We start from the raw sequence: 18,623 nt of genomic DNA on the forward strand, positions 1-18,623 counted from the left end.
CCTCCACCAAAGCCGATCCCTGCCCCATACGAGAGCCACTGCAACTTAAGGATGAATAGAATGATAAACATTTATCCAGGTCTCGGTAACTCGTTACTGAAAAACGCATCAACATTTCAATTTCCTCCTAAGATTTCTGCCTAGATTTACATCTATCTAGCCCGAAGCCTTAGTGCGGTATAGCTCATACTCATAGCTTGAAAATAAGAATGGGGCTACTCCTTTGAGATCGTTCTCAAATAGAGGCATGCTGGCGTAGTACTACAACAGGTTAGTTTATGCAAAACTAGTGGTAACAAGAATCATACCTCAAAAGTGCCGTTGGAGCTCAAGCTACCTGTCTGGACAGTCCACTCCCAGGCTAAAGAGCCATCATGTGGGCGAGGCTGGGCAAAGGTAGTAGTCATTAGATTATAGCCATCCAAGGCCGCTTTGAGATATTTGTCACCCTTGACATAACCCATGCGAACAGCTTTGAAAAGACCGGTGACAAACATGGCTGTACCTGAGCTTTCAATGTAGTTGCCAGACTTGCCTTCCAGACCAGGATCCATAACAAGCCACCAGCCCTTGGTAGCCTTGTCTTGAGATGCCACGAGCGCATCAGCCAGGGTTCCGAGATACTTCAACAGGCGCTTGCGACCTTTGTGCCTTTCGGGAAAGTAATCGAGAGTGTCCGCAAGCGCCATGATGTACCAGCCTACACCGCGACTCCAGACATGGGGCGCAGCTCCAGTTTCAGCATCGGCCCAGACCTGGGTCTTGCTGTAATCGAATCCATGGAGAGGCAGACCATTGGTATGGTTGTTTGACCGCGTTCCTGCATCGATGAGGTCAAACTGCAAGGCGATGTCGTCCCACGCAGTGCTGTTACTGGGTTCAAACTCGTGGGTCCAGCGAGCGTAGAAGACGTCCAGCATGTAAAAGCCATCGAGCCACATCTGGTCGATATACGACGGGAATCGGTGGTAGAATCCTCCATCGGGCGTGCGGCCTGTGCGATCAATCTGCTTCCGCATATGCGTCGCCGCCTTCTTGTAAATGCCGTCTCCTGTTAAATTATACATATCCAAGAATGTATGACCGATCCGAATATCATCGATAGAGTTGCTCTTGTTATACATGAGAACAGTACCATCGTATTCGGGGTACAAAAGGATATCCGCGCCACGCTTGACATAGTCAAAATACTTCTCATCACCGGTTCGCTCATAGGCTCGGAGGACTCCGGAGTAGTATGCAGAGACGGTGTAAGCAAGGGTGGGCTCAACTCCGTGCTGCATCTGAGAGTCGGCCATCCAAGTGAGATACCGTGGACGGCCGTGAAATTGGGTATGTTTGAGCTTCTCGCCGGGCTGGAAAGTGAACCATCCATGAGGAAGAGTTGTGCCAGCGGCGAATGCAGTACAGGCTATAGAGCCAACAGCGAGGAGGGAGGCCCGCATGGTTGCTGATAGAGCATGAAAAGAAATAAAAGGTGAGCCTTGTATAATACATCAACATCCAACACGATGGTACGTGCCTTAAATACTTGTTATTATGATGAATACATCAGTTACATATAGACCTTAGCCAGACAGCAATTCCAAGAACCTGGCTTTTCCGAATTATAACATGCTCGTACAGTCATATAAACTAATTTACCTCCAGTTAAACTTCAAGGATAGCAAAACATTGTTGCCGCGCTGGGATCTTGATGATGATTTAGATAAAGCGGGGAAGGATTAAGCTTAATTGAAAATGATCAGATCTGCAGAACAATGCGATCTTTATGGTGGATAAATATTTTCCAGTCCTAAGCATTACTATTTTGCGAGCAGCCGGATCGGAAAAGCAGAAGCGGAAAAGCTACAGGACTGGACTTATGCCTCGGCAGACTAATTGAGCGTTGATTCGCTATAATGCGAGGGAGTTTAAGTAATCCTTGCATTTTCCGGCGATTGTTCTAGCAACCTCATGTTGGCATTGTTCGTAAGTTGCAAAGGGCGCGGACTAAGTGCCTAACTGATCATGTTTGAATCTCAGTCTGCTTAGTGGCTAGGCCACTCACCGCGGATCAAGATGTCTACAGTTTGTAGCTGACAACTAAAAGCGGCCAGCTATTCAGCTTGGACACTACTCTTTCTCACCAAGATTAACGCATGCAGCGACGAATTGCATTTTAACAAAATTATAGCATGCATTGTGTCTCTGTCTTTCGGTGTTTGCTGCTTGGGTCTCTCTATGTTCCAGTATGTGTTGTTGGCCTCTAGAGACTAAATTACTATGAATTATGCAGGTCTTATGGATTATTAGGCTCCTAGTTGACCTGCGTTTTTATTGATGCCTTGTTCCATGCTGGTGAGCCATGCACTCAGGACCTCATAATGACTGTGGAATTCTTAGCCAGGGGCCTCAGAAAGCATAAGTCAGTGATGGCTATAGGTTCAAGGCCCGTGCAGTCACAGAACTTTAAAATTTTACTACCATTGGCTAGAAATGTATAGCTGTCCACTCTCATAATCCATGTGTTTCCCCTCTGCCCATGAGAGAAAAGGAAAGCGACAACTTAGACACAGACCGAGCCCCCGTATAGGCTTAAAGCAACTTTACTCATCTTTCGGTTTCGGTTCATGACTGTGGGCCAACTCTTTGCGCACTAACTAGAAAGATTCATAGACAGGGTGTGCTTGAGACAGCCGATCGGCAAAAGCCGACATAGCGCATCCCAGGGATAGATACGGATCAACTAGAGCACTACGTATATTGACGATATACCAAACTGGGTTGGTTTAAACAAGAAGTGTTATCCCTTTCTGTTATTATGGCATAGTTTTACTAGATGCTAGATGAAATTTGTGAAATTTATTTTTAATCACACACTGCTAGACGTTAACCTTGTCTTTAGTATACTTTATTCTAGCGGATTCTCTGGTAATTCTAGCTCTCTTGCCTTCCAGACGAAGCTAGCCACACTGTTGTAACCCAAACATCGTATCACTGCCGAGCAGCAAGCACTTTTGTATCTAGATTGGATCATTCTTCCCTGCTAGCTCCTGTTTCTAAGTCAGTTTTCTCCACTTCACCGTTCCGCTGACGCAGCGTTTGACTAGAATCAAACTCTAAACTAGGATAAGATTACGCAAACGGTATCTGTCAACCTATTCACTGTGGACGCCAGCACGTGGCCTGGCCTAACGCACCTCCGGGTTCTTGATAATGCCCGGAGTCCAGAACCTGAGGACTGGCGCGAGCGTTGTTTGACGGGATTTGGAATTGAAATATGGGTCCTCGGCGTTTTGATGGTTAATTCCAGCGTCGAGTTGAACGGTGGATAACGATACGAGAAGCCAAGCAGCAGATCCCAATCTATACATGGGCTTAAATGAGCCTCACAATCGTGAAGTTTAGTTGCCTTGCCGATTCCCTTCAACACCGGTTCAACAACGTAATCAGGCGGCTGCCAAGCTGGCTTATAAATCTCACATCCCGCATTGTCAAAGCTCAAGTTTTGCCGTAGAACTGACTGGGCACTGACTCGCTGACAACGGCGCTCTGGCCAGTTTAGGCCTGCACCAGGAAGCAAAACACTGGTGTTCTTATTAACCTTCGAGGAACTTTTTAAATTATGCAACGATCGAAGATCAGTCAAGTCTCGTGTTCTATCAAGGTAGCCCCATTAATCAGTCTATATGCTCATCAGGGTTAGTTTTAGTATGCAAACCTTCTTTGAAGTTCCCTGTCTGACTCTACTATACGAGGATGTTATCGAGCATATGCTCACAGAGGTATGGAGACCTGACTCCGTATAGACCTTGCAAGACGATGAGGCCTTGGCGTGCGGTGAGAGGGTTCTTGGTATCGAAAATGACTATAAAACAGCCTGTCTTGTCTTTACCGTTGAAATCTTGATCCTGGGCACACTCATCTTCATACATTATATCACCTCATTTTCACATCAAACATTAAAGCCAACTTGAACTCATCATAGCTTTCACTTCTACTCAAAATGCATCCTCAGACAATTTTCAACGCCCTCGTTGCCCTTGCTGCCACCGGAATGGCTGCTCCTTCCGAGGCCCTCAACAACCTTCACGCCCGCGGCGTAGTTAACCACGATTCCCTCAACCCGGTTAAAAAGACAATCGAAGGAGGTGCAATCGGTGCAGCCATCGACAGGTGGCAGCCTCTTCTCCACATTGCCGACGGCTGTCAGCCATACACTGCCGTTGACACGAGCGGCAACGTTAGGTATGTAATCGAATCATCGTTCACATTACATATGTCTTATAGCTAACCTCGTAAATAGTGGTGGGCTCCAGGACAGCGGTAGTAAGACCGGTGGCTGCAAGGATACCAGTAAGGGTCAGACATATGCTCGTGCCGCCATGCATAACGGCAAGCTAGCCATTATGTACGCTTGGTACTGGCCCAAGGACCAGCCTGCTGATGGCAACCTTGTCAGTGGTCATCGCCACGACTGGGAAAATGTTGTTGTCTTCATAGATAACTACCAGTCCCCCGGGGCTACCCTCTACGCCGCTGCCGCCTCTGGCCACGGTGACTACAAGAAGACCAAAAACCCTCAGCGAAGTGGCAATAATGTCATGGCTGAGTACTTCACCAGCTTTGGCAAGAACCATGAACTGCAGTTCAAGACTAGCCCTGGACGTACTTATTGGATCTACGACTGGGCTGCCATGACTCCCGCTGCCCGACAGGGTCTGATCACTGGCCCATCTGGTAATCCTGACAAGCCTTGGGGCAGCGCCAATGTCCCTTTCATTGACGCAAACTTTGGCAACAACCTCAACAAGGCCTGGTCCTGAATTGAACAAAGGTAAATGAGCTCTTCTTATTTTCTTTCTCTTCTTCCTCTTCTTGTTGGGCTCGTTGTACGCAGTATATTCCATGTCAATTAGGTTTCCTTATATTTCAACCTTTCAAATAGGTAATCCATATTTCAACATTGGGATTAGTGTTAGTAATAAAACTTGGACTCGGACATCTATTGTGTACAGTAATGTATTGTCACAATAGTAACACTATGCTCGGTATGCACTGATCTCGATGTCGTGCTAAGATACATCGACTGTGTGTGCAGAGCCCCAGAACTCGAGACAAACGCCAGTCAGTTTACTCAAGTCCAGTCCATTATTCTCTCTTTCCCTTACTGTCAACATCCATGTAGCAAATGGTCCAATCGGTGCAACAGATAGCTGTCGCTCCGTTCTTGCACTATCACGACCAGCACCTTCACCGCCACTATCCAGATTCTGCACAACAATTGGGCTTGTCTTCTGTGCAGCCGCCCATGAAGTCACATTCGTAGGGTCATAGACAAATTTGAGGTGCGTCGCGCTATGCATGAACTTCAGCGTTGTTCTTCCATCATCCTTCACAATCGAATCGTCGCCGAGGTGGGAGATTTCCAAAGACAGCCGACACTGTTGGGTGTCTTGATCGGGCTTGACGGTTGCGCCGAAAAGCCACACCAGGACTTGGTCAAGTCGAACGTTGGCATATCCTGTGAATGGGTTGTAGTCGGAACTGTCAGATGCATCAGTTGACAGAGGTGTTGGTGCGGGCAGAGCGAACATGACTTGATATTCCTGCTCATCTGTGCTGCTTGAGAGATCTTGGACCTTGTGATTCTGGAGCTCAGAGACCTGGTCTTGACTGAGGAACCATGTTATACCACCGGCTGTCTGGCCCGGAGGGCTACTTGGGTTAGGGAAGATTAGACCTGGGTTCTCAGAATAATAAGATAGCCAAGAGCTGAAGCTGTTGCTTAGTCCTTCGACGTAAGATTGAATCCGCTCGACAGTATTGCCGCTGTCAAAGCCACCACTTGGCAACGGCGGGTCAACTTGAGCATTTGAGTCAAGCTTCCAAAACTGCATACTGCCCGCAGCCTCATACATAAGCTCATACGCTGTCGCACACATGTCATTGAACGTTTTGAACTGGAGCAAAAGAAGTGACCCGCGGTGAGTATCTGACATAATATTCTGGCTGGAGAGAACGCCAATCTTGTGGGTCAAGTACTTCAGACTCTGCAGCGCCTTGACGAGCATTATCGCTGTTGTGTTATACTTGAGCACAGCAGCGTTGCGACGTTTAGCAAGAGACGCGAACTGATGAAGAGTGCTGTGAATGTCCTTCACCTTGTTAGGGTCAAGGGCACTCGCGAATTTGTCAATCAAGTCGTTGAGTGTCTTCTCATCAGCAAGAAGCTTGGCCGCGCCAGGATCGTCGACTGAGAGTGTCCCGCTGGCTGTCATATTCACAGCTTCGTTCAACTTTCCAAGGTCATCGCCAGCAGAGGCAAATTGCTTCACGACGTACAGCTTGTTGACATCACCACCATCGTCGGCTTGAACGCTGGTGAACGAGTTATAAAGGCCCGAGAAAATTCCCATACCTATCGCAAAAGGATCTGGATTCGATAGGAGTTGCGTAATTCCGTTGATTATATCAGTTGGATTGAAGTTCCAAGAGCTATTAATTTCATCCGTAAGGGTAGTCACCTGATTTTGGATACTAAGCCTCATTGCCTTTAGTGGTGGAGTGTACTGTTGGATTTGGGATCCTGCTGACTTCAACGGCCCAGTAGGACTGGTGGCAAGTTGGATCTGCTGTTGTAGAATGTTGATCTGAGCTTGGACGCTGGTGATTGCTAGCTTCTTGTTGTATTCAATGTCCTGTTGCTGACCCTCCTGGGCAGCGATACTGGTGGCGAGTTCATTCAATTTCGGGATTGAGGAGACAATTGCTGATGAGTACTGGGTATATGTCAACCGTGGAACCCAACGAGCACCCTCATCTTTGTCTCCGCCATGACCAAACATGTCCTTTCCATGGGAGATAGCACAAAGATACAAACCTGCTTGTAAACGTATCTGAGCCAGGTCTGAAATGGGGTCTAAGCAGAGATGGGCAGCCTGCATTTGTGCATAGGCTTTGGTCAAAGGTTGAGGGTCTTGGCTGTCGAGATCATCCTGTAAGAGAGGTACAAAAGAGAGGCGATCGAATATCCTTTCGTATAGCTGGCGAGCCTCGTCAAACCGACCGGGGTTTTTGCTTGCTGTCCGGCAACTCGCGGCAAGATATTTGCGATTTGCCATGTCGAGCAGCATCTGGCACTGGTCTGGGTGGACATATGCCACAGGGCTTGAGAGATCTGGGGCGTCTGGGCTAATGGCTTGAATGACAGGCATAGTGCCATTACCACCTTGTCCGGAGGCACCCGAATTTCCTCCATCGCCTCCATCACTGGAATACCAAACATTGAATTGTTCAATGAGACTGCTCACATTACTTTTCAGTAAAGTCTCTAGGGCCTCGATGGCCAGCGCGAACGGTGATGCTGGTTGTGTTTTGGCACCATCCGAACCAATTTGGCTGAGGGCGGTCTTGAAGGATAAGAGAGCGTTCTTGAGGTCACCAAATGAAACATCTTGCACTTTGCTTCTGGAAACATTTTTGGCTGCACTTTGCAAGGCGCTCAAGGAGGCCGAGTAGGTTGCCAAGTCAAATCTGGGTTCCTCCGGGTGTGTAAGAGTCTTCTTCGATGCTGCGATAACTGACTCTAAGAGAGATTTTGTCTCTTTGGGCATTTCCCTGTGAAATATGCGCTCAATATAGCCCAGACTGGATATGAGATTATCCAGCAACCGGCAATTGCTCTCGAACTTTGTCGCTTCCGTTGCAACTGTGCTAGTCTTGCCCTTGGGCTCCAAGTTCTTGGGTACCATTTTCGCCAGTTGCTGTGCTCGAGTACGGAATGGGGTCGATGCATCTTTGTATACCATGCTCAACTTCCCCAGTAAAGCGCTTTCAGTCGAAACATAGAGGAACTGGACTTGGCCCCCATTGCCCCCATTTCCGCCGACGGAACTGCCACCAGGGCCATAGTCAGCTGCATTACCCCCTTGCCCACCAAAGGCTACGAGGAAAAGACCAGTCTGTCCGGAGTCTGTGGTCATGAATTTTGTGGCGTCATATTCTTCGATGTAAGCATTAATACTGCCCGCGTTTTGACCGTTGTTCTCCGCCGTCAAAGGCGCATTTGGCGCCGTGACTGGTGCACCATCGCGTCCAATAGTCCTGATAACACCTTGCGGAAATGGCTCAAAGTTGAACGAACGGCAGAAGATGCCGACATTACAGCCATTTGCATTACAAATTTCGGCTGTCATCTCAATTGTATCGGCGTAAATCAGAATCGTGGAAGGTGTTTCTGAGCCCTCTGTGCCGACTAGTAATGAATCTCCCATCTTGAACGTGCCAGCTGAAAGGATCAGGAAGGTGCTTCCAATTTGGCAACGAATTGAGCCATCATTTGGTTGAAGGTTGGTGGTGAGAGGATCAGCCATTGTGAGAATATGAAGCACGCAGATTATCAGTATGAGTTCAGGTATAAAGCGATGAAGAGTTCAGAATTGAGCTTGAAGTGATTCAAGATTTATGCTCCTTTTAATCGTCCCCAAGCCTCACATACTACCGTGGGCTCTCCAGCATCGTTGAGTTTGTCACATGCAGGGAATTGAGACATCTACCTACCAGTGGCGGCAAATTGGGCTAAACTTTCGTTCTTAGCGGCATTGATGCAGAGTTGGTCCGGACCGACTCATTCGGTTTCTTCATTTTGCTTGCTTAAATCGAAATCGGGCTGACGCTAATTTACCTGGAGGATCGCGGGGATATATGATTGGTGAGATGATCTATGCAATGCTTGTAGAAGGCTTGTTATTTGTCCACGGCTGACTTACTTCCTTGCTTCGGCGCGGTAGACTTTGAACATCTTCCTTGTCTTGGCCTAGCCCGGCGATCTGATAATCAGATCAGCAAAGGTGATAAGCCAGTATAAAAGTGAAATCGCCAAGGGAAGACGCCATCTCGTATTAAAACCAATGAATAACTTTGAAGACGCCCGCCTGGCTAAGATACTGAGCGCCGCAATCAATTGATCGCCGTCGTTCTAGACCTTGAATGGTCGGCCAGGAACCCTGCTGGCTCCAGACGATCTCGACCCCGCCTGCGTCAGGGCTTGGGCTATTGCCTTCTGGACTACGTACAATCTCCTTTTTCAGAGTTGTGCAGAGAGCTATTTACAACGCCTGCTTATGATCCGCTACGTGACTGCAGTTAGTGGCTTCACAAGGTCTCACCTTAGACTTTGAAGTGCGAAACAGAATTCAAGCCCCTTTGATTCACCGCTACATGCTTCCATTAGCATCGGCCAATATCAAGGAATTTGCCGAGGGCAGAGCCTATAACCATAAGAAGGTAATAATTGCAAAAGGATTGATCAGAAAATATCCTCATCCCTTTTCGTGTTTTCAAACTAAACTGCATACCCAAGATGGCAACCTCTTCTACTTTTAAAAATGAACTGCTGGCCAAGTTCCAGGCTGCTTATTGGGCTGCTCCTCAGAGTCCCTTTTCATTAGCTTACTCCAATGCTCTTTTGTCCACAGATGCTTCTACTCGAGATGCGGAAATCGACACAGTTATGAAAGAATTTGGCTATGACTCTCTCACCGGGTCTCAGATTAATCGCATCACCAACACTGACAACCTCTCTCCGGTACCCGCGGCTTCAGTGGCGCCAAACAGCACTCCAGCCAAGTCATCCAGCCCAATTCCAACTAGCCCACCTATTACCACGCCAGATACGACTGGTGCCAGTGCTTATATCTTCCTCGCCTTTACGGGCTCATACAACGTCACATCAGATGGCTTCCCAGATTCTACCAACGAAGTAATCGTTAATACTGCCGGAACTCTAGACCTAGGCACATCTCAGCCACCACTGAAGCCCGAGGTCCTCATAGACGACCAGAACAAGAACTGGGTTCAGTGGGAAGTGAAGCCCGACTCTGAGTGGTATATAGTCACATTCTCTTCAACGGTTGACACTAAACTTGGCTCGACCTTTCGCGAGATGGATGGCTTTCGCTGCGTGGTTGACTCGGGAGGAAAGCAAACCAATACTCCAATCTCAGCCCAATGCCCAACACTGAAGCCAAAGATCGGCAATTCATTATCTGAATTCATGGCCTTCCTTCAACAGCCCTATACATGGGCAGGACTGTCGTTCGCTGGCGCAGTGATGTTATGCCTCAACCGCTACAAGCACAAAACGGAAAGCCACGAAGCTTCAGAGAAGGAGAAGGCTGTCTACCAGGAGCGCCTAGGAGTGATCAATGATATTGCGCGCAAGGGAGCTGATATCGCTGCAAAGGACAGCATCTCAGAAGCCACTCCGGCTGAGCGGATGGAGTTGCATAACCGAATGAGGCAGAGTGTCAAGAACATTGTCCAGGAGTTCTATGACAAGCCTGCAAATAGAACGGCCGATTTCAATGCCGCCACGACAGCTTTATCACAAGAATGTAAGAAGGCAGCTGCAGATGCCTTAAGAGGATGGTCCAACGAAGTCGTTGTTGCTGGTAACTGCTCTGACCTAAGCAAGTACGTAACTTCTTACATGGACGAGCATAACCTGATGGCCCCAGAAGATCGTGAGAAGACGTCAGCGATCTTTCTGGAAGCCATAGACCATAGAGCCATGAAAGCATACAAAGGCGCTACCAAGGCAAGCGGATCACCTGAGGCTGCCTTTGACGCCGTGGCGGATAAGTATCTCAAGCTTGCACTCATAAACCATCAGCTCGAAGGCCTCGGATCAAAGCTTCAGACCAGCACTGGAAACATCGCAACAGCTGAAGCTGAATTGAACATGGCAAGGCTGGACCTTCGAAGAAAGCAGCAAACAAGTCAAGATACGCACACTGCATGGCAAAATCTCGTTGATCAAGTCCGGGAAGCAACTGCAAGTAAGCAAAACACTACGGAGCTTGAAGAGCAAGAGAGGCAAGCGAGGGCAGCTTACAACATTGCCGAAGTCAGTGAGGATGAGGCGCAGAAGCACGTGTCTACGCAGGAGACGGCCCATAAGAAGGCGATGGACGATGAGACGAGATGGAAGAGTGAACAGGAAAAGGGTGAGGAGGAACGCAATAAATTGGAGGGGGAAACACAGAATACAGAGAACGGTGTAATGAAGCATCTAGGTGGGGGAGAGGAGGGGGGGAGGGAGTAAACATTGCCTATAGCGACGATATTCTCCCTTGCCTGCCTGCCTGCCTGCCTGCCAAGACATAATTATTCAAATGCGACCTACCAGCTTCTCAACGACACATCAGCGAGCCTCATTTGAAGTCGGTGAAAGTCGGGAAACAGCCGAGATAAGCTACTGGCCGTTTACAATGAGGCCACGGTTCTGTTAGTTTACTCCTCATTCGCGTTGTTGATAAAGGTACCAGCAAGTCGAAAATGTGGCTTGCACTAAACGTCATTATAAGATGAACCCCTCAACGATTGATACAGAAGCATCTACGTCGCATGCTCTCAGCAAGAGAAGCTTGATAAGCAGGATGGGAACAATATGATTGCGAAGAGTGATTATGAGCTCATGAAAAAGCAATAAATGATTCTTGGATTATGCTGTCTCACCTCAATTTTCGCATCTATTTTTTGAGCCCCGCCAATCGTGTTCTGGTCCAGTGAAGCCACCTTAATGTTTAGCGCCTGAAAAACACCCGAGAGGCCCCTGTCGCTCTGGAAACCCGAGAACCTTATCGTGTTGGTTCCTTTCTCCTTGCATACACGATGACGAGCATTTGTTGTTGGGTCAATCTCAACAGATGCAGCAGCTCGGATGCGGAAATAGGTAGGTTATAATAACAGCTTTGAAGTAAGTTGATGCCGGTTTATTCGCGACCTCTCATCTTCTCTTATTACTTTATTTCTTATATTCTTTTGGCAGATATTCACAATGCGCAGTCTTATCATACTGGCTTCTTTATGCCATCTTACCTCCTCACTATCGATCCCGGTTCACCCGAAGAAGAGGGAGGTTTCAGCTGGGTTTGCTATTTATAGCTGCACCCAACCAAACACTATTGCTCTCACCTTCGATGACGGCCCATTCGTGTACACCGATTCTGTCCTCGATCAGCTTGCTTCAGCTGGAATGACGGCCACGTTCTTCCTCAATGGCTACAACATAGGGAATATTGTGGACTACCAATCCACTGTCAACAGAATGATCGAAGAAGGACACCAGGTTGCATCGCATACGTATGTACAAAACATCGACCTCTTCAACTTGTAGTCACTGACATTATGCAGCTACGGCCATCCAGATCTCGCAGGCCTAGGTGATTTCGACGTTGAGCAGCAAATGTCGCTCCTGAGCAACGAGTTCATCAACATCATCGGCAAGTATCCTGTTTACATGCGTCCTCCCTATTTTAGCTTCAATGCCCGAACTCTTGGAGTTCTAGGTCAGTTGGGCTACAAGGTTATTATCGCTGATATCGACACCAACGATTGGCAGTACTCGTCGTTTGGCGGTGCCGAACCCTCTCTAGCTTCATACTACGCTGGGCTCAACGATGGTGGATCCATTGTTCTTATGCATGACGTTCATCAGAATACTGTTCAGAATATCCTTCCTCGAATCATTCAAGCAACTCTTCAAAGTGGAAAGAGAGGTAAGCTTTGCGTCTCTTCTTCCAAGATGAGTCTGACTAATTCTTATCTAGCTGTGACCGTGGGGGAATGTCTTGGAGATCCCGAGACAAACTGGTACGGAGGTGGAGCAACCCAGACACCAGAATGGAATGGCACCGACACGCAGGTCATCCCCGTCATCCAGACGCCTGCACCTGAGAGAGCAGTTATATGGGAATAATTGTGTTTCAGGTCTTTGGGGGAAGTCATAATATGGTTATAATAAAAAGATGCGAGTCGCGACGATCACTTCAATTTAAATCTTATCTCCTTTCACTCATAGTCCCAGCTTCCTATTAGCCATCTCGCGCACCTCCTTCTGGCCCTGTGTCAAACCCTCTTCTTCCGTATCAAGTCTTTCAAGACCCATTGCCTGAAGGCCCTCTTTGGTAAGAATGTTCTCAACCTTGGCTCCGCAATCTTCATGGTCGTATTCCCTTTCCCAGGTACCATGGGATCGCGTGAAGTCGATCGGAACATCTCCTTTCTGGAAAGCTTCCCGCGTTGTCAGGAGGGATTCAATGTTGTAGGGTGTCAACGGATTACACGCGTTGTATGACACGCTTGAGTCGACAAGCCCTGGGTTCGTGGGATCCACGCCATGGACCAGGTCACAGTGCCAGAACACATAATCACCGGGTCGAACTGGAGGAACACCGACGATTGCTCGCTTGATGTCGAGATCCGGATGGCCCTCAACAGTTGGGAAGAACTGGGTTTGACCTGGAGTGGCACCCGGGAAGGTGGGCAGGGAATCGTTGTACTCTCCGGTATGGAACAGAGGCCGTAGCATAATATATGCCATAGACAGCTTCAGACTGGGCAGTACTCGCAGTGTTCCCTCACCAGTCTGTGTGTTCGAAAGGGACAGCCATCCTTGGAGGCTTCTCCATACTGAGCAAGCTGTTCCCGTACGATAAAGATCGCTCTGGGCTTTCACACGGTGATCTGCAGACCACGCATCCCAATCCTGCCAGTTTCCTTCAAAAATGGCTTCGTAGTTCTTTCGGTTCTCTTCATCTTCCCATCTTTCGATGGCCCCGCTATCCATGTGAGGATCCAAGGGAAATTGCCCGGGATCATTGCTGGGATAGCGGATGCGAATGCGATCAGGGTAGATTACCTGACTGTCGAGGTCAATAGGGATTGTTGGATCAGACACGTGCCATAATCTGGAAACGCATCTCATGGCTTCCAAGACTCTTGGATGGGTTCGCATTTCCATCTGTGCTTTGGTCCAGAACACGTTCCAAGCTGCTGGTCTGTGGTGGGGGTGACCGCCTACGCCTGGATGACGCTGGGTGTAGTCCTTCAGAGACGTCTCCCAACTGACCGCTTGCTCTTCACTGACGACGTTTCGAAGAATCAGACAGCCTCGCTCATGCACCAGTTTGGTGAAGTCATCAGGAAGATTGCCACCTACAACCAAGTTAGACCAGGACTTCATGAGTATATCAAAAGAAGATTTTCATTGTTCCAACACACACCGTTCTTTTGGACGTCGGCGAAGTCAATTTCTGGAACCAGAGCAGCTCCATGCTTGTGTATATGATCGACTTCCTTGGGCAGAATCTTGACCAGACGCTCATATGACTCTATCACCTTCTGCTTGTTCTCAGGCTTGACAAGTGACTTTTTCAGGGCCGCAAATCTCTGGTCCAGCAGGTCACATCTATTTGTCGTTGTTAGCTGAGTGACTCAAACTTAACGACATGCCAAAGCATCTGTAGACGTACTCCAGTACAAGCTGCTGCGATAACTCAAGCTGCTCTGTTTCAGTATAAGACATCTTGCTCAAAGGATACAAATTCCAAGATGAATGCTAATGCAATTATAGACGACTGATGGCTTATCGGCGATTGCTCAGGAACCGGAAGTAACTTATTGGAATCAATGTGAGGCAGAAAGAAAGCGATGTGGTTAATTGGTACTCTGTATATAAAAGCAATTCGGTGAGGTCAGATACGGAACACTGATCGGCCATCATTCATCTCCACCTGGCCGTAAAGGCTATCATCGCTATTCTGTTCTCGGCCACCCTCGCTTTCAGCTGCAAAGCGAGAGGCACATTGCATGGCCCATGTGAATTAGCCGATCGCAGAATTGGTCATCTCATGTCTTGTCCCACTCACTAACCCAATCCCGCTAGCGCGACTCGACAGCTCAATTAACCGACCAAACGGCTGAAAGTGCCGACCATGTTGACGAACTTACCCGTTACCACCTGAATCATTTCGACCATTGGTACAGAGAGGGAATTTGTTACTTTATACCGAGCTGCAGTGGGTTGAACAAAGCCAAATCATAATGATGCCTATTAATGCGCCTGTGATTCTACCCAATTTGCATTTATCCAAGTTTTTACGCCTTACCATCTCGATTTGTTCGACGGCTCCGTTATTTTTTTAGCCATGACACTTCAGACTTTTGATGTCAACAAGCCGAAAACATGGCATTTAGCAGCGACGATTGACAATGAGTTACAAGAAGTCAGTACATAGTCTACATGGTAGCTATCAACGTTTATAATCACTAACCAGAATTATGTAGATGATAGAAAATGGAACAAAGGGGAGGTTCACAGGCGATGCCGAGCACCTTACCCTAGCGCAAACGCGAGCCAAGTTTGACAGTCTCTTCCAGCAAGATGCTGATGTTCTTCGTTCGCAAATGCAAGATGAGGTGTCTGAGCAAGAGATTCACATTCCTGTCAAGGATGGATTCAAAGTCCGAGCGCTTGTTTATCGTCGCAAGACTGACCAGTCGAAGACGGATCGACCACTTGTAGTGCTTATTCATGGCGGAGGCTTCATTCTAGGCAACGCAGAGATGGAGATGCCAACCTGTGTTGAAGCAGTCCGAAGATACGATTGCGTCGCAGTGAGCTTGGAGTATCGGCTTTCTCCAGAAGTCAAGTTTCCAGTTGCATATAACGATTGCTGGGACGCTCTCACATGGGTAAGTCAATTGTTCCAAGAAGACTTCTTTCACTAAACATGGGCGGCAACAGCTATCCAAGAACTCGACCTCTCTTCAGGCTGACCCAACGCGTGGCTTTGTCTTTGGTGGTACTTCGGCTGGTTCACATCTCAGCATCCCCTTGGCTCACCAAGCTCGGGACGAAAAGCTCTCACCTCCACTCACTGGGCTATACCACTGCGTTCCGCCTGCTCTGATGCCACAAGCACTTACTGACAAGTATAAACCTCTCTACAACAGTAGAGAACAGCTGAAGGATGGTATGGCACTCACTGCAAAGTCTACAGAGGTTTATGACAAGGCTGTCGAACCAGACTTCGCTTCGCCGCTTTGGAATCCGCTCCTTTGGCCAACTGGACATAGAGGCTTGCCACCATCGTTCTTCCAAATCTGTGGGGCTGACTTGTTGAGGGATGAGGCATTGATTTACGAAAGGGAACTTCGACTCGAGGGCGGCGTTAAAACCAGGACGGTTGTGTACGAGGGGTTGCCGCATGTATTTTGGTATGATTACCCGACTCATAGTGCAAGCGCCAGGTTTGCCAAGGACGCGGTTGATGGTTTGGGATGGCTACTTGGTCGGGAGAAGTAGTTTCCTGTGCCCCTTCCACGTATTACATTTATTAAACGGTTTCTCAAGATGATGTATGCATTTTGTGAAGTTCACCAACTGGTTGTATCTCAGAAAGATGGGAAGCAGATGGACTCGGACACCGTTAAGACCTTTGGCTCAGAGCTTATCATCATCACACAGAACTTAGTTAACTTCAAATATGCTGTCAAATACGATAGACCTTGTTTTTTGTATGCTGTCGAAGACACCAACGGCCGAAGAGGTGTAGCTGCAAACTCGGAGTCGCGGCGTTTCTGTCTCTACTGATTCTTCACTGCAACATCAATTAAAGTAGTTGGAACGTAGGTGACGTCGGTCAATTTTAGTGACAGCAGTTAAATGAATAATGTTAAAGCTAAAGCAGATGAATAAATTGGCTCGTTGAGTGCATCGATGGAGCCAGCGACATTGCGGTGCAAGCTCTAGCTGAAAAGGCTACTCCGTGGCCGAGCGTGCAATAGAGACAGATCGATCCTTTCCATCTTGATCTTTGGTCATAATCCCATCTTCACGAACCTCGGCAACTCCATGACCGTTGTAAACTACCCCTTCAAACAACTCATCAATCTCCTCGAGAGACAGTCCTTTTGTTTCAACCCAAAACACAGCAACAAAGATGGTCTCTAGAACATCCCAAGCTCCGATTATAAAGTAGAGGCGCCAGGAGATAGCCTCAAGCGCAATGGGGAACACAAGGGTGGTTCCAATGCTGCATCTACTGTTAGCATGGTCAAGATATGATGGACTTGACGGGGATCTCACGCAAATATCGCAATCGTTCCAGCCCATATAGCCATTCCGTTAGTACGGATAGAGTAGCTAAGAACTTCAGGAGGGTACAGTTGCGTAATAGGAGTGATGCCAACACTGTATGCACCCATAAAGAGGAAGATACAAGCGACAGTCCCATAGATCCCAGCGAGGTCTTGGCTAGTGCTGAAAGCTATGAAAGCATTAGCTTGAGAATATGTTCAAGGTCTGGCGCAGCTTACTCTTTGTCAGTGCACCAATAACAAACATCAAGATGGTCATTCCGACGCAGGCAGAGAGACAGAGCGTTTTTCGACCAGCTCTATCCATAAGAAACGTCCCTATCATTGCACAAATAAGACACCAAGATTGCAGTACAATGTTCTGGACACAGTTAGCAACACATACGAATATGGGAACATCCTGACATACAATCTGTAGCTGCGTAGTCCTATTGGTGATGCCAGCGTTCGCGAGCATGTCTCCAAGGAAAAAGGATGCAATGTTATTTCCTATTGCAGTCAGTATATATAGACTACTAGCATGCCAATCTGGGACCTACCGCTTGCCATGACGATGACAGCTACTGAAACTGCAAGCATGAGTCGCCTCCGAGCAGAACGAGTCGTGAAAAGCTCAGTATATGATGCTGTCTTGCCTTCGGATCGCTCCCTTTCTCTGCTATCGATCATGCCTTGATATTGTTCACGAACTTCCTGGTTTGACTGATCTCCATTGGCAGAAATTGACGCTATGACTTGGAGAGATTCCTCCAACATATCTTGATGGGAAAGCCATCGGGGCGATTCGGGAGTCAGGAAGAGGCAGAAGATGCAGATCAAGGAGAACATGCTCTGTAAAAGAATAGGAAGGCGCCAGGACCACTCTCCGGAGATTTCGGCAGTACGATAGGTAATGCCTGCGGAAATCAAGGCACCAACGTAGTAGACGGAGAAGGTAATGCTTAGACCGAGTCCGCGAATCTTGGGTGGAAGAGTCTCCGCGAGCCAACTGTATTGAAGAGAGGTTAGCTAAAGCAGCTGGTTACGCAGGACAGAGGGCATTCTTACGTTGAACCGGCAATGCTTGAAAGTCCAGAAGCCACACCCAGAATAATTCGACCAGAAAGAAACATGGCAAAGTTTTGGGAGCCAGCAACCAATCCAATGCTGAAAAGCTTGGTCAAGAGAGCCACCAAAATGGAGTTCTTGCGACCAATCGCGTTGACGACGGGACCCATGGTCAGGGATGCAATGCCCCATCCGATGAAGTTTGCAGACACGTTCAAGGCACGAGTAGTAGTGTTGAGATTTAGAAACTCGGTGTAGGAGGGTATGATGTTGATTCCGCTCATGAGCGCCGAGTCGTAACCGGCAGTCGTCGCGTAGACCGCCGCGCTTGCAACGAGGAGCATGACTGTAAGTCGACTCGATTTGGGCTGAAAAGGCCCAATGATACCCGTTGGTGACCACATGATGCTGGCGATTTGGAGTATTGTTAGATTAAAGGCAAAGTGCAGGTGAAAGTAGAGGTCTGGAGAGTCGGAACGGAGGACATTGAAGGCTGTTCGATCGTGAAGATTAAGTATCAAATGAGGTCTTGGTAGTTCAGATAGATGAAAACGCCACAATCTTGAGACCAAGCAGCTTATCAATAGTTGTCTCCCTATTGGGATTGGCCATATCTCTCCCAGCCTGCATATTCCATCCCGAGTGTT

General features: G+C 48.0%; 8 protein-coding genes across 9 annotated transcripts; 4 read left to right on the forward strand and 4 right to left on the reverse strand.

Annotated features, from left to right (window-relative positions):
- Positions 1 to 11: 11 nt before the first annotated feature.
- Positions 12 to 1,445, reverse strand: FOIG_15380 (uncharacterized protein; the record flags this gene model as incomplete). The annotated part of the gene is made up of 2 exons (XM_031216737.1): positions 12 to 261; positions 309 to 1,445. 2 exons carry the CDS (start codon positions 1,443 to 1,445, stop codon positions 157 to 159), a joined length of 1,242 nt encoding a protein of 413 aa, XP_031053570.1. The 3' UTR covers positions 12 to 156.
- Positions 1,446 to 3,899: 2,454 nt separating this feature from the next.
- FOIG_15381 (uncharacterized protein) lies at positions 3,900 to 4,808 on the forward strand (the record flags this gene model as incomplete). Its single annotated transcript, XM_031216738.1, has 2 exons — positions 3,900 to 4,230; positions 4,289 to 4,808. The coding sequence occupies exons 1-2, from the start codon at positions 3,989 to 3,991 to the stop codon at positions 4,806 to 4,808; spliced, it is 762 nt and encodes a 253-aa protein (XP_031053571.1). The 5' UTR covers positions 3,900 to 3,988.
- A 249-nt stretch (positions 4,809 to 5,057) lies between these two features.
- FOIG_15382 (uncharacterized protein) lies at positions 5,058 to 8,357 on the reverse strand (the record flags this gene model as incomplete). The annotated part of the gene is made up of 1 exon (XM_031216739.1): positions 5,058 to 8,357. One exon carries the CDS (start codon positions 8,355 to 8,357, stop codon positions 5,058 to 5,060), a length of 3,300 nt encoding a protein of 1,099 aa, XP_031053572.1.
- A 989-nt stretch (positions 8,358 to 9,346) lies between these two features.
- Positions 9,347 to 11,089, forward strand: FOIG_15383 (uncharacterized protein; the record flags this gene model as incomplete). The annotated part of the gene is made up of 1 exon (XM_031216740.1): positions 9,347 to 11,089. The coding sequence occupies one exon, from the start codon at positions 9,347 to 9,349 to the stop codon at positions 11,087 to 11,089; it is 1,743 nt and encodes a 580-aa protein (XP_031053573.1).
- A 575-nt stretch (positions 11,090 to 11,664) lies between these two features.
- FOIG_15384 (uncharacterized protein) lies at positions 11,665 to 12,836 on the forward strand. Of its 2 annotated transcripts, XM_031216742.1 has the most exons (4): positions 11,665 to 11,743; positions 11,833 to 12,129; positions 12,181 to 12,545; positions 12,597 to 12,836. In XM_031216742.1, the coding sequence occupies exons 2-4, from the start codon at positions 12,023 to 12,025 to the stop codon at positions 12,743 to 12,745; spliced, it is 621 nt and encodes a 206-aa protein (XP_031053575.1). In that variant the 5' UTR covers positions 11,665 to 11,743; positions 11,833 to 12,022; the 3' UTR covers positions 12,746 to 12,836. The 2 variants fall into 2 exon arrangements, with proteins under 2 accessions (XP_031053575.1, XP_031053574.1); XM_031216741.1 differs by lacking the exon at positions 11,665 to 11,743 and having other exon boundaries at positions 11,778 to 12,129.
- Positions 12,837 to 12,841: 5 nt separating this feature from the next.
- On the reverse strand, positions 12,842 to 14,353 carry FOIG_15385 (uncharacterized protein; the record flags this gene model as incomplete). Its single annotated transcript, XM_031216743.1, has 3 exons — positions 12,842 to 13,983; positions 14,052 to 14,236; positions 14,301 to 14,353. The coding sequence occupies 3 exons, from the start codon at positions 14,351 to 14,353 to the stop codon at positions 12,842 to 12,844; spliced, it is 1,380 nt and encodes a 459-aa protein (XP_031053576.1).
- A 622-nt stretch (positions 14,354 to 14,975) lies between these two features.
- On the forward strand, positions 14,976 to 16,135 carry FOIG_15386 (uncharacterized protein; the record flags this gene model as incomplete). The annotated part of the gene is made up of 3 exons (XM_031216744.1): positions 14,976 to 15,053; positions 15,115 to 15,522; positions 15,575 to 16,135. 3 exons carry the CDS (start codon positions 14,976 to 14,978, stop codon positions 16,133 to 16,135), a joined length of 1,047 nt encoding a protein of 348 aa, XP_031053577.1.
- Positions 16,136 to 16,586: 451 nt separating this feature from the next.
- On the reverse strand, positions 16,587 to 18,581 carry FOIG_15387 (uncharacterized protein). The gene is made up of 6 exons (XM_031216745.1): positions 17,977 to 18,581; positions 17,469 to 17,917; positions 17,339 to 17,418; positions 17,149 to 17,290; positions 16,919 to 17,099; positions 16,587 to 16,865 (listed from the first exon to the last, which is right to left on the reverse strand). Exons 1-6 carry the CDS (start codon positions 18,378 to 18,380, stop codon positions 16,592 to 16,594), a joined length of 1,530 nt encoding a protein of 509 aa, XP_031053578.1. The 5' UTR covers positions 18,381 to 18,581; the 3' UTR covers positions 16,587 to 16,591.
- Between the last annotated feature and the right edge of the window lie 42 nt (positions 18,582 to 18,623).

This window comes from Fusarium odoratissimum, assembly GCF_000260195.1.
Source record: "Fusarium odoratissimum NRRL 54006 unplaced genomic scaffold supercont1.51, whole genome shotgun sequence".
In the NCBI taxonomy this organism is placed as follows: Eukaryota; Fungi; Ascomycota; class Sordariomycetes; order Hypocreales; family Nectriaceae; genus Fusarium; species Fusarium odoratissimum.

Coding starts and splice junctions, on each gene's coding strand:
- FOIG_15387 (XM_031216745.1), bottom strand. CDS start 18,380: ATGTGGTCACCAACGGGTATCATTGGGCCTTTTCAGCCCAAATCGAGT. Junction 17,291..17,338: donor GGACTACGCAGCTACAGATT/GTATGTCAGGAT, acceptor AACTGTGTCCAG/AACATTGTACTGCAATCTTG. Junction 16,866..16,918: donor GGAACGATTGCGATATTTGC/GTGAGATCCCCG, acceptor CAGTAGATGCAG/CATTGGAACCACCCTTGTGT.
- FOIG_15384 (XM_031216741.1), top strand. CDS start 11,825: ATGCGCAGTCTTATCATACTGGCTTCTTTATGCCATCTTACCTCCTCA. Junction 12,130..12,180: donor CACCAGGTTGCATCGCATAC/GTATGTACAAAA, acceptor GACATTATGCAG/CTACGGCCATCCAGATCTCG. Junction 12,546..12,596: donor TCTTCAAAGTGGAAAGAGAG/GTAAGCTTTGCG, acceptor ATTCTTATCTAG/CTGTGACCGTGGGGGAATGT.